Source organism: Gadus morhua, chromosome 1 (assembly GCF_902167405.1).
Source record: "Gadus morhua chromosome 1, gadMor3.0, whole genome shotgun sequence".
NCBI lineage: Eukaryota > Metazoa > Chordata > Actinopteri > Gadiformes > Gadidae > Gadus > Gadus morhua.
In genome coordinates, this window is record NC_044048.1 from 9,980,234 (window position 1) to 9,994,117 (window position 13,884).

Sequence of the window (13,884 nt, forward strand, 5' to 3'; positions counted from 1 at the left end):
ACTTGTTCGGTCTCTTACTTCCAATGATCTTTGCGTATCAGATAGCAGATCCCGGAGCGAGAATTTCACGAAAAATGTGACGGAAACGGACCCCCTCTGTCGGAAGTACCGCGCTCTCTCGCTCTCGCGCTCTCGCTCTCTCTCTCTCTCTCTCTCTCTCTCTCTCTCTCTCTCTCTCTCTCTCTCTCTCTCTCTCTCTCTCTCTCTCTCTCTCTCTCTCACTCTCTCTCTCTCTCTCTCTCTCTCTCTCTCTCTCTCTCTCTCACTCTCTCTCTCTCTCTCTCTCTCTCTCTCTCTCTCTCTCTCTCTCTCTCTCTCTCTCTCTCTCTCTCTCTCTCTCTCTCTCTCTCACTCTCTCTCTCTCTCTCTCTCTCTCTCTCTCTCTCTCTCTCTCTCTCTCTCTCTCTCTCTCTCTCTCTCTCTCACTCTCTCTCTCTCTCTCTCTCTCTCTCTCTCTCTCTCTCTCTCTCTCTCTCTCTCTCTCTCGCCCTCTCGCCCTCTCGCCCTCTCTCTCGCTGTCGCTCTCTCTCGCTCTCTCTCGTTAATAACGCCAATGTGGAGCACCCCGTCCCATTGGTTCTCCGTGGGTCGGGGACGCGGTTCTCTCTGAGGCCCCGCCCCTGAGTGAATCACCAGGAGGAACCCTTCAGCTGCTCACATGTTGCCTCTCACAGTCACAACCACACTGCAGCGGACACTGGGAAGTTCATCACGTTTTAGCGAGAGAATACTTACTCAGTTATTTGTCTGCACTTGGTATCTTTAATAGTGGAGCACAACAATGACTTTCAGGAGGCTGAAGAAGGTCAATTCCAACAATCCTCAGGGTGGATTATCAATTCAGGATAATGACATTTATTTCCCTTCATCAAAGTCAGATAGTTGCAAAACGGTGGAGTTGCGACCAAATTCCTCGGAGGTTTACAACTACAAAACTTTAGCGTACTCCGGCGGGACATTGCCCCGGACCTTCAACAGGGTGAGTAGTTCCCCGGATCCTGGGACCAAACTTTCTCTGTAGCTGTGAAGTAAGGGCAGGAGTGTGGTGGCCCCCATCACCATGTTAGAAAGTGCATTTGCAATTAGGTGTTTCCTTTTGGACCGACTTGACACGATTTTTATTTTATGAATTATGCATAAGCTTAATAATTATATGTTAAATGTTGCAAGGATCAACACGTTAAAATTGTCAAAACACGCAGGTGAAGAAAAGATAGATGCGCATGAGGTGCAACAGAATATCACTTGACACGTGATGCACTTGTAGCGACCATCGGGAGGCATCCTAACCAAACCACTGTATGTTGGAGGTCCACATCACTATGTGGACCCCCAACATACAGTGATGGGGTAGGAGGACCGCCAACATACAGGGATGTGGACCCCCAACATATGTTCTTAGACCCCCAACACACAGTGGAGTCAGTCAGTGTGTCAAATGCAGTTTGATAAGCATCTGCTAAGGATGATGTTCAGAGCCATCCAGTCCCCCAGGTTGTACAGTGTGTTTGCGCAGACATTTAAAAACGGTTTTATTCGTCAACATATTTGAACAACTGAAGAGTTAATTTGCTCACATTCGACTTGGAAGTAAACGGAATTGCCTGAGGACAGACCTAACAAACCTTTGCTGAATTAATTTAAATGAAATTAACGTATCCGTTGTGGGTAAGTTAAGTGTAATGTTTTTCTATTGAGCATATTAACTGTCTTCTAAACTCAAGGATCTTGTGAAGAAAATATCTTATTTATTCACGCAAAGTTCATGCAGGCAGATGTATCCTAAACTTTTAGTGTATATTTTTTTGTTTCTCTCCCTAAACCCATAAATGGATGAGAATCCCCTACTATGCGTAAGTCTGGAACCGGCTGGGTGGGTGGGTGGGTGTGTGTGTGTGTGTTGGAGTGGGGGGGCGGTGTTTAGGTGTTCTCGGGCCCAAGGGCTCATTGACTTGGGATCCAGTCTCCGGCAACAACACTGTGCATTGTGTTCAGGGACCGGGAGTCCACTGTGCTCTCATTGGTCTCTTGGGGTGGGGGGGTAAATGCACGCATTGAGAAGGGCTTGGGACAATTCTGTAAGTGTTGGGGAAATAAAGAGAGCAACATTTACAGCCCAGCCAGCAGCTGCCCCACAAAGCGGCCTTTCATATGAGCAGCGGTAGAGGACATGGAGGTGGAACAGAGGTGAATGGACCGGACTGATTAGGCGCAGCTCAGCAGAAGAGATATCCTTCGTATTTACAGTAAGGTGGGGTGGGGGGGACCCCTGCCCTAGCACGTTATTTCCCCTGGGTTCCCCCTCAATGTGGCAATTGTGGGTATAGGCCACGTCTACTAGTGCTAGACCTATGTCAATGGTGTAGCTTTATGAAGCTGGATAAAGATGTATTTTCTACACAGAGTATATCAGTTTTAATAACAGGCCTATGGCAAAAGCTCCATGAGGTCATCGTGTTTGATGTAATCGCTCTAAATAGCTCCTCCTCCATGGACTGTGTTGTTTACCAACAGGTGTGTAATTAGGTCAACAAAGATTTGCCCGACTGGTCGTTCTGGTTTGAGGGCCTTTTTAATTGTGCCGCTCAGACCCAGCCCCATGTCACGTGTACACAGGCGTCCTGTTCAAAGGCAGGGCGTGCAGACGTAGGTATACGTCCATGAAAGCGGAGCGGAAAGCCCCGGTAAGTCTGACGCGGACGGCGTCTAAGCCCTCGGAGGAGGTGTGGTGTTGTGGTAACTTACGCACGTTTCCTTCCCCCTCTCCGTCCTCACAGGGAGGCGGACTGCAGAAATGGAAACCGCTGGCGCAGTCCCCCGAACCTCAAAGGTACGCCCCCCCCCCCACCTCCTGCTCTCTCCCGTGTCTAATCTTCCCCCCTCTCCCGCACCGGATCTCCTGGTGCCGTGTTCATCCATACTTCTTTTTAATAATCATTTACATTTACATTCACATTCAGGGCATTTAGCACACACTTTTGCCCATGGGGACTGACAATAAGTGCATATGTCAGAAGAAGGTGAAACAATATATTGCTGTCGGTACAGTAAGGATGTTCATAGAACCAAGTGCCAAGCACTAACAATCGCTAGGTTCACCCATTCCCTGTATACTACAAAGATGGCTTGGATAAGATGCTACACAACTAACCCTTTTTTTGAGTAGCAGGACGTACGACATACAATAAGTGCGTACATTAAGTATAATCACTCCCTTCTGCTACCTAATCATAGCCTGTGATGGTAAAAGTTGTGTTTCTTAATATCAAAGAATAAGCAGGTGGTGTAAAGAGAGTCGTTGTTGTGGCTTGCAGACATCCATAAGGCCTCTTGACTCTCATGGCTAGAGTCAGTAGCCGACTCTCATCACAACACTAATCTCTTCGTCTCCCTGGTCATTACTATGTATGATATTCTGCCCCAGAGCTGGGATAAATTGTGACGACCACGGAGACGGTGGCAGCCCTGTACAGTTACAATCGTGACGTCCACACGCTACGGGCTACAAGGGAACTCTTGTCCACTTCTGTCGCTGCACTGGGATTTGCATAAAGTTGCACTCGACCATGACGCTCGCTTATCTGCTGTTTTTCCGGGTCTTCCAGCAGACATTATGCTCTGTGTTATTGTATCACAGTATCACTCTGGTTCATCTTCGCCTAATCTCTCCTCACTAGGGGTTTAAAGGCCCACGGATGGATCCAATCTCTGTTCATATTACCAGTCTCCAGAATGGCTTTCAAGGCTGCGTCTCGCATATTTTAAATCCCTTAGCTGATAACCCTGAAAAAGGTTTTTAAGCCCAGAAGGATCGCAGCAAGGTTCCTCATCGCTTCCTCCACTTTAACTGACAATCCTGTTATCAGTCGTTCTGTGAATGTAGAGATTGGCCCTGGGTCGATGAGGCAACAAAGGGTGGAGTTCTCATAATGAAAATGCAGAACTATGTATCAAGTTCGCTGTTTTCCAGCCTTGTCAGTAAGCCATCACTTGAGGTCAAAATTGAAAAAATGAAATGATGAAACAAAATAGACTAGATAAAGCGTTAGAAAAGGCTATAAATTGAGCAAGTGGATGTGAGTGAACATTGAAATGATGATGACATGCTGTATTCATGTGTGGTGTCTTGTCGTGTCTCCAGGAAGGTGGTCGTCCTGGAGAAAACGGAGGAGGAGTCCTTTGGTTTTGAGATCCAGGTAAGAGGACCGATACGGAGTGCGCTGGTGGAGGGTTACCTGTTGCTCTCCTAGAGACGTCAAATGGGACTTCTGCAGACGAGTTGGCCTTCCTCATGACACCCCCCCCCCCCCTCCTGATACTATCCCTCTGATGGGTGTCTGGGCCGTTGGTCACGCATCGGTCCCACCCCCGTCCCAGCGCTCCCACGCCGCCACCCAGTCCTCCTCTATTTCGAGCCCTGGTTACGGTACCCTCGTCTGCTTCTCATGGATCACCTGTGTGTTCCTCGTTGCTGTCGTGCCCTCGGGACGCTCTCAGCAGACATAACTTTGTTTGTCGTTGCACATTTAACCTCGACAAGCGTGTCCTCTCCTCCGCGGCCCCGGGCCCTTCAGGGCCGCCGCACAATCTCCCCAGTGTGGAGCTGAGGTCGGCGCATTCCTGCCAGAACAGCCCGGAACACGGCCGCGGCGGGGCCTCGGGCGCCCGTCTGAAGCCCTGGCGGTGGCGCAGTCACGGCCCGCTCTGTGGTCGGCCCTCTGCTGCTGTTCACAGAGGTCTGGTGTCGCTCGGCCCCCAGAGAGAAAACATCTTCTCTTCTGCGGTGCGGTCTAGACCGGTCCAAACTGAAATATTGTTCTATTTATTGCGCGGCTGGATGTTCCCCGCCCTTCCTGTCGTGTCGCGGCCGACAGGAAGTGAGGCAGTCAGAGATGAGATGGATGACTGCAAAGCGTCGCTGCGTGCCGCGGGCCTCGTGGTGTGACGTCACCGTCTTGGCATCGTGTTTACCGCCATGTCCTCCATGGTTCAAGTATTCAAATTCATAGAATAGTTTGCATGCGGTGTTGCCCCACTGCCCCACCGCTCAGAACAAGAAGCTTGCGTTGAAACTAACTGGCTAGTGTAAACCATCATCCGAAATACTACGGCGCTTGTATTGAGATATGTTTTCCTTTTCAAGGATGAAGTGTCATCTATAAGCATGAGACATATTCTATATTTTGACAACAAAAAGAACCAGATGGTATTCATAGGTCTATTATTTATAGTCTGATGTGTGCGTAACTTTGTCAAAGTGCACAAAAGTATTTTCCTCTCAAGGAAGCATGTTTTCCTGTCACCATGGTTACAGAGGAAGGCGGTAGGCCCGCTGATACCAGTTGACTGACTGTTGTAGCTGCTGGGATGAAGGGTGGGTTTTACACTTCTGTTCCGTGCTCATAGAGGAACAGAAACTGCGAATGATTACTTGGCAGCGCATGGTTACCAAAAACAATATCCAAAGGTTAAGGTCGGACATGATTTTTTTTAACTACACACCATTTTATAAAGACTGGTGAACAGTCTGCCAGATGAGGGAACTGAAAGACTTGCTTTGCATATCAGCAATGTCTGGTTGCTAATCATCAGTATTATCTGTGTTTGTCTAAGCCTTTGCATCGACTATCGGCGTCTCTTTCAGTGGTTTATTGGGGAACCATGTATGTTTTTCCAAATGGTTGCATATCCTTAAACATTGTGGCACCCACCAGTAGAGTGTTAATGGCGTCCTGTGTTTGTGTTCCTCCAGACCTATGGGCTGCACCACCAGGACCAGAACTCGGTGGAGATGTGCACGTTTGTGTGCAAGGTGCACGACGATAGCCCCGCCCAGCAAGCAGGACTCAAAGTTGGTAAGTGTTAACCTTTAGATTTGGCCATCTAAAGCAGAATTGAAAATCGATCGCTATTTTAGATTCTTCCTGCCAAGCTCCCGATCTTCCCTTTTTTGTGCACACACACTCTGGTTTCAGCCTGCTTTAAGGAAGTACAAATATAACAATGCGTCAACTCATTTTCCTGTCAGCAAACACTAAAAGAGAGGCTAATTTAGTCGACAAACGCTAAAAGAGAGGCTAAAAGAGGGCCATCCAACAGGAGTCTGCTAGCTCTCACTAACGTGCCAGACTGGACTAGTAAAAACACTTTTTTTATTGCAGTGTTACTTTCTTATGGCACACATTTGTTCTTCTAACTCAGAGTTGGATGGAAATGGCCTGCTTATGAAACAGTACTGCACTGATAAGTTTGAGGATTCATATGATGGCAGATGCTGTAAACGTTTCTGGTTAGTTGTTAGGAACAATGGCACGAGCGTCACGCGCTGCTGTCCCCATCTGTCGTGCAGATCATGTGACTTCTTCCTCAGTCCAACCTGGCCATGTCATTCCAGTTTCACTTCCCTCATTCCTCGCATGCCCTCCTTCGCGGCTTTCCTCACTCAGCGTGACGTCAACAGACGACAATGATGAGCCAGTGTCTGTTGACTCTAAAAATATCACCAATGAGAAAATGTCTGCCTCTCAAAGATAATGTTTGAACCTCGTCTAATTGATTTATTTATTTGTTTTGGATAATGTACAAGAGCAGTTGGGTCATTGTGTCTCATAATGTCTCACAAGACAAAAAAACATTCTCAACTTTAAAGGGTGAATAGTGGCTCTGATTCGGCTATTGAGGAGCCTTATAACACGAGTTGGGTCGAATATACATAGAAACAAATAAAAACAAATGGTTTTAATTAATGAGTGCAAGGAGCGGTCAAATGCCACGAGTGCACATTCGTAGTGAAACATTTGTATCGCATGTGGAGGGGAAACGCTTGGTTCCGGCCAACTCTCATTTGGACTTGGCCTCGTAGGCCTGAACACCAGCCACAGAGGAGCACATCTGAGGGTGGTTGGTTCACAGATGTATTTTTTGCTCACGCAGGGGACACCATCTCCAGCGTCAACGAGGCCGCCGTCGACGGTTTCCGCCACAAGGAGATCGTCCAGCTCATCAGGGCCTGCGGCAACTCCATCAGGTGTGTGTGTGTGTGTGTGTGTGTGTGGTTGATCTATCATCATAATGGGATGATTGTTGGTTTCGGTGTCGTGACAAAGTGAATTGTATCAGAAGTGCATCTTTTGTAAGGAAACAGGGGTTGAGTTATGCCAACTCATGCTACATGTGATGGTTTGGTTGTTTTGGCGATGAAAGGAGCTCAAATTACATGCTTTTGTTATACATTTTGGTCAGTTCCTCCAAGTATGTCACACAGTGCTTAAGTATTTCACAAAATATGTATCTATATAGATATATCTATGAAGATCTCTTTTTCTTTTCTTTTTACTAACTTATAAATGTAAGTAAGGTTGTGATGTTTTGTAAGACTGGGATGTGTTAGCCGAAGTGGAAGCAATTAAGGCCTTTCAACACCCGGTTAAAGTCTTCTAATTAGTCCAGCCCTCGGGTGGGTGTTCAACTGCATTCTGACTCTTATCTCATAAAGACGGACCGACCAATTAGTCCAACATCCTCCTCATGCTGGCTTTTTGAAGACGGGCTGTGAACCACATGAGAATCATCAGAACGTTTTATTGGAGCCATCGGGCGTCCGTATTAGCTAGAGTTTAACTAGGCATTGAAGTTGAAAGCTGCTCTATAAAATAGGAAGACCTCAACTGTGATCTAAAAGACACTCGACACCAAAGTGTGTTGGTAGAAACATCTGTTTTGTGTATTTCTTTCCTTGTGAAGTCACTCTTAAGACTAGAGACTCAATTTTGGGTCCATTTCCTGTGTCTCGTGAAGCAGTGTTTTAACATGGCTCAAACTAGCGTTTCCCTTTTTTAATGGGCCTATTCCATGTGGAACCTTGTAGCATTTACTGCCTGCGTTCCAGCATTGCAACTAATCTGACTGCTTTGTTGTTCTGCTGCAGGCTGGAGACGGTGTACAGCGACTCCATACGGAAAGCAGAGCTAGAGGCTCGCCTGCAGTACCTGAAGGTACCACACACACACACACACACACACACACACACACACACACACACACACACACACACACACACACACACACACACACACACACACACACACACACACACACACACACACACACACACACACACACACACACTAACTAGCTGCTAATGACCAGCTCCCTCAGAGTTCAGAATGTATGCACGGCCAGCACTTTAAACTGCCAAGAGAACACGGATTCCCCACCACCAACGTGCTTGCACGCTGGATATAGAACCCGGGACCAACCCCCCGCCCCACCTGTTATTGACAACCCCACGCCTCAACCCCCCCTGGCTACAACGCTCCCACCTGTCACAAGGCAGCGGCTGTAGCTTCTTGCGGCGCGCTAGCGGCCGTGCGTGTGCGCGGGGTCTGAGCGGTGGACACGGCTGCATTCTGTTGCACGGAGCAGCCTGTCCAGGGCGTCCCGGGAGAGGCAGCCCCCCCCCCCCCCCCCCCCCTCAAAATTAGCCCATCTGCTCCAGGCTTAGCCCATGTGCGCCCGGTGTCGGACGAGCTTTTGTTTTGAGATGCATACCCACGCAAACACGGCCATACGACTTTAAGTAGATGTGTGATGTCTTCTCAATTTGTGTAGAAGAATTAACGGCGTGTTTGAACTTTCAGCAAACTCTGCATGAAAAGTGGGACGAGTTTCGATCACTGATGGTGCAGGAGCAACGGCTGGTTCACGGTAGGTCCTGAGACGTCCCACATAGTTCTATAGATACAGCTGGATAGATATAGTACTGCTAGAGAATGTCAACAAATTATTCCACTGCATCTTCAGTGCTACATCCAGACAGCCCTCTTGCAGGCGTCCAACTTCAGTAGCTCGTCACCACGTCTCTGTGCGCCACATGTCGTCGTCGTCGTCCCCCCCCCCCCCAAAAGTGTCTGAACCTCTCCCCCCCCCCCTGCAGGCATTGTGCTGAGCGACGCGGCCGCCTACGAGTCCCTGGAGTCGGCGGGGATCTATGGCAGCCTGGGCGCGCCCAGCCCGGCCGTGCTGCGCGCCGCGCGCTGCACGGGCGGCGGCAGCACCAGCAGCAGCGCCAGCGCCCTCAGCACCGCCACCGCCGGGGAGGAGGACCCCCTCTACCAGACCTGCCTCTACCAGGCGGAGCGCACCGGCACCGGCACCGCTAACGGAACAGGCAACGGCAAGGTGTGCGGCGAGGAGCAGCAGCAGCAGAAGAAGACGGAGGCTCCGACGCCGCAGAGGAAGTTGCGTCTGCGGCCGGCCAGCGAGCTGTTCTCCACGGCCAAGACGCAGCTCACGCGCAGCGCCAGCACGCGCAGCTACGTGCGGGAACCCTCGTCGACCACCTCGTCGACGACCATTCCTTCGGGCGAGAGGCCGATGGTCTTGGGGCGAGGCCCGCTGCCACAGAGGAAGCCCAAGCAGAAGAGCTTCCGCCGGCGGCTGCTCAAGTTCATCCCGGGGCTGAACCTTCCCCTGGAGGAAGAGGAGAGCAAGCTCTGAGCCCCGAGCCCCAGAGCCCCAGAGCCTCGGCCGGAACGGTGTGAACGCGCTCAGAACTGCGTTGCAAAACCCGTCCGACTGGACGCCAAAGACTTGCCAAAGAATAGCCATTACAAAACCCTGCCAAAGACTAGAGGCGGAAAGGAAATGAGACCAAAGTCTTGATTGTTCATCTCAATTGCACCTTATTTTTCCTACACGTGACTCTGGAGGGTGGGGGCGGGGCTTCGTTCCGGGTGGGGGGGGGGCTTAACACCTGTACATTTTGACATTGTACGTTTTTTGGTTGTTTTAAGTTATTTATTTATTTTACTTAATTGTTTTGATTGCATGCACCAAGTTTTATTTTGTCCTTTCGAATGAATGGTGCCTTGTTAAAGTCAGTTTTCGAGACGGAATTTTGTATAAAACATTTTTGGCTGGTTCAGTTTTGTCCTGATTTATCACCAAAGTCCATTTTTTTTAAATAAATGTTGCATTTCGGTAACGACTTGCTTGTTTGTATCCCTGTAGAACTTGTAAGAATGAGTCTTTTGTTCGAGACATTCACATCGGTTCACTAAAACTAAAAGCAACTCCTTCCCTTCTTCGCATAAACAGTTTTGGTAGAGTCACAGTCAGAGATTCATAAACAGTTTTGGTAGAGTCACAGTCAGAGATTCATAAACAGTTTTGGTAGAGTCACAGTCAGAGATTCCCTCACATTCCAGTTAAAGACTAGTGCCCTTCAGCTGCGATGGTGAACTCTCTGTGGCTGCAGAAATGTTGTTGGCTACGCGTGATTTCAAGGCTTTTATATGCGGAGGCTCTTGTGCTGCGCCTGAACAGAGATGATTGTTGGGAGAATGCAGAGGAATGTGTGGAGAAAGGCTGATGCCTGTATCCCATACAACACCGCCTTCTTAATGTCGCTGCTGCATGCCGACGCTGCCTAGCCCTTCACTTTCAAGCAACCATGTTCCCATGGCTGGCTCGGATGACCACTGGGTCTGTGTGTGTGTGTGTGTGTGTTGAGAGGGTGGTGGAGGTTGTGGGGGAGAAAAGGGGGGTTGGGGGTCATCTTTTCACTTCAGGGTCACAGCTGACCCTTGAGGTCACCCGTGGTCACTTGCTCACTTTTCTTGTTTGTCTGCTCCACGATCCCCACATTGTCCTCCGTCACTCATTCACGCTCGCGTCAGGCGTGCTGATGATTGGGGGAAGGGGGGGGGGGGGGCTGGAATGTGAGCCATGTGCTGGAGTTCAGCCGTGTTGTGTTGTCCTGGGTGGGGAGGAGACTGCTGGGGGTGGGAGAGGAATCTGACGTAAGGGTTTGTCATTCACATTAGTCGTTGCTTAAAACATGGGCTGGTAACAAATGGGGCTTTCAGGGCCAAGGCATAACGACGGACTAACCAGGCGCGATGATTGTCTTCTAGAATCAACGTGTGAAAGGGCCATTTAATGGAGGTCTGAGACAAAGGCTTTGCACTGAGCATTTGGCAATTCTTACAATGGCAGATTAGAAGAGTGGGAGGGCGGCCAACAGGGCTTTAAGCACTAGCCCGCAGTAAAACGCCACTGTTTGTCCACAGCTATAGGGATGCGTTTGTTCTGTCTTTGCTCCAACAGGATAGGCCCGCACTGTCTACAACCGCTGCGATGAGTCCAAACAGTCACTCCTTTTGTAAATATACTCGTGAGTACAAATCGCGAATCACTTATCGTAACTCCTTACATTTTCAGTTATTAGCACAACCATAGACTTTAATCGTTTTGGGATATTAACAAGCATTTTGGATCATATCAAAGCCAGGAGACTTCAGGACTGACCCCCCCCCCCCCCCGCTGTGGTCCATTTGCTTCTCATTTGCATTTCAGGTGTATGGAAGTAGGAACTGTCTAATCTAATTTGACATACTCCACCAGTGCTGGCTGCTCCTCTGCTCAGCGGATGGGATTCTTGTTGGGGCAATCGTATCCCAGGCACACCATAATACAGGCCTTTAGAACCAAGGACCGGGCTCACGTGGGCTGAATGTGGGTGGCTGTGCGTGCGTTGATGTGTCTGAAGATATCACGAGCAACGTTAGCGCAGGATGTGGGCAGAGCTGTGAGGTCATATACCAGACGCTCAATTTTCAGAATGAAAGATCAACTAAAATAGACGTGTGTGTGTGTGTCTCTGTGTGTGTGTGTGTTTATGTTAAAGAAACAGACTTCACATGATTTGTGCCAACAGCAAACGCAATACAAGAAGGGACACCTGGCCGCGCGACAGGTGTGAGGACAGGCGGTGGGTGAGGGTGGACTTAGAGCAGCGTGTAAATACACTCTGTCTCGTTCAATCTCTTAACCCCTCGTAATCGATCTGCTCACTCATATGAACATTGTTCAAATGTTTCATTGTGGATCACCATGGGTGCAGTTCCCGTTAATCCTTCTGATTAAAGGGAAGGCCTTGAATGAGACTGACAGCAAACTGCCAACAAGCTCAGAGATATGGACCGTGTGTGTGTGTGTGTGTGTGTGTGTGCTTGTGCACAAATGCAGTTGTGTGTATGGATGCCTGTGTGTGTGTATGTGGGGGTGTGTTGGCAGAGGCAATAACTGTAGGTAAAGATGTTTGCCAAGATAACAAGCATGAAAGATAATGAAAGACTTTCTTTCTGCTGCAGCGGTTGAATTGTGCTCAAATTACCACCACCAACACACACACACACACACACACACACTGGCACACACACACTGACACACATACACACACACACACACACACACACACACACACACACACACTGGCACACACACACTGACACACATACACCAGCTTCCTGCTCAACTAAGTGACAGGTGGGGCTGGCTGTTAATGGATATGGTTTTATTTCAGTGTACAGATGGGCAGGTTCCTTCAGCCTCTGACCACAACAGCTGGCAAGGAGCAAATCTCAACAAACCCAACTCTGTTTAGGCCCAACATGAAGAAAAGGATCAATCATTAAATGATGTGTACATGAATATTTCAGAATCACCTAACCCACATCCTTCCAATTCACGACCATTTTTGAATTAAACTTCTAATATATATATTTACCTATCCTGTGAATCATTTAGTTTCCCTCTATTACACTGAGGAAGTTAGGGTCAATACACAGACCACAGCTGGCGCATTAAGAAGGCTTGTTGCTTATCGGACCAGTTCCTCTTTTATACCTGCTTTTATGATGTGTGCGTACGCAACTTTGTTAGATAGGGAAGCTGTGGGGTGACGCTTTTCATTTCCTCTGTCACACATTTAAACAGCAGACATGATTAAATACCATATATCTGTATAGCAGCGCTAGTAATACTACAACTACACCTTCTAAAAATAAGTCAGTTGGTGGGGGCTTTTATCCAAAACGTCACGTAACACCGTTACATCCTAACCCCAAGCCGTGGACATCGATAATGCTCAGTATTCAAGAAAACAAGAATAAAAAAAGAACAAGATAATGAAACTAACAACACAACATGTAAAGATTGGAGAATATTCAGGTAATCAGTAATGGTTGCGACGTGCATGTGAGACAACACAGAGAGAGAAGTCCTCCTGGACACAGGTGTCACTCATTACTCAAACGATGCGGCTGCCCCCTTCATGACGTTATCCGCAAATGAGAAGACAGAACAGAATGACGGAACAGAACTCCGGGCAGCGGTTGAAGAAACCTTGAGGCCGGGCTGCCCCTGGGTAAACCCCGTCCCTCAAACGCTGTCCCTCCTGCCCACCAGGACAGCCAGCCGGCCAGTGAGAGCGGGAGGTCGTCACAGGACGTTGTGTAACACAGAGCTGGCATGGAGTGGGGCTGAGGACAGCGGGTCTCTACTCTAGGAACACAAAGAAAGAAAAAGCTGGAGGAAACAATAGAAGGAAATGACTGAATGACTCAAATCATACGCCTCAACCCGATCTTAAAGCAACAAAAATGTTTATGTAATTCCCCACCAATGACCTTGTTGGCTTCCCTACATGGCCCTGAGTGATTAGTCACTAGCTAACCAATTCTAGTATTTCTACCACTCATATTCACTAGTGTACAATTGACGTATGAGTTGGTATCTACGCCTGCACGAAAGATAACAACACGCAGAACCTCTTCCGGTTTCCAAACAGAGGAAGTGGTCGGGATCAGGCTGTAGCAGGCAACTGGCGTTTTCCGGAGCTGTTAAAGCAACAAAACACAGGGTTTACTCTAGTATAGGATAGGCTACAGTGGGCTCTCCTAAGCCCCCACCAATAAACACCCCATCAGGGTGGCCAGATGAAGTTGATTCTCAATGAAACCATGATTACTCACATATATGACAACATGAGGTGAGTCTTGGACTCACCGTTCTTCATTTCCAAGAACTCGGCCCTGGAGA

At 48.6% G+C, this 13,884-nt stretch overlaps 1 protein-coding gene and 1 long non-coding RNA gene across 6 annotated transcripts in view; one reads left to right on the top strand and one right to left on the bottom strand.

Annotated features, from left to right (window-relative positions):
* Positions 1–619: 619 nt before the first annotated feature.
* tamalin (trafficking regulator and scaffold protein tamalin) lies at positions 620–10,010 on the top strand. Of its 3 annotated transcripts, none has more exons than XM_030360716.1 (8): positions 620–979; positions 2,778–2,830; positions 4,142–4,196; positions 5,753–5,855; positions 6,934–7,027; positions 7,928–7,994; positions 8,640–8,706; positions 8,936–10,010. In XM_030360716.1, exons 1-8 carry the CDS (start codon positions 782–784, stop codon positions 9,496–9,498), a joined length of 1,200 nt encoding a protein of 399 aa, XP_030216576.1. In that variant the 5' UTR covers positions 620–781; the 3' UTR covers positions 9,499–10,010. The 3 variants fall into 3 exon arrangements, with proteins under 3 accessions (XP_030216576.1, XP_030216586.1, XP_030216596.1); XM_030360726.1 differs by lacking the exon at positions 620–979 and adding an exon at positions 1,893–2,684; XM_030360736.1 differs by lacking the exons at positions 620–979; positions 2,778–2,830; positions 4,142–4,196 and adding an exon at positions 4,686–5,663.
* A 2,331-nt stretch (positions 10,011–12,341) lies between these two features.
* LOC115552620 (uncharacterized) overlaps positions 12,342–13,884 on the bottom strand; it is a 1,976-nt gene continuing 433 nt past the window's right edge. The window contains exons 1-3 of one of the 3 annotated variants that reach the window (XR_003978348.1): positions 13,852–13,884; positions 13,614–13,682; positions 12,342–13,347 (exon numbers count right to left, since the gene is read on the bottom strand). The exon at positions 13,852–13,884 is cut by the window's right edge and continues 425 nt beyond it. This is a non-coding gene — a long non-coding RNA (uncharacterized LOC115552620). Of the gene's footprint in view, positions 13,683–13,817 lie in introns of all 3 variants that reach the window. The other 2 variants (XR_003978347.1, XR_003978346.1) reach the window with 2 other exon arrangements.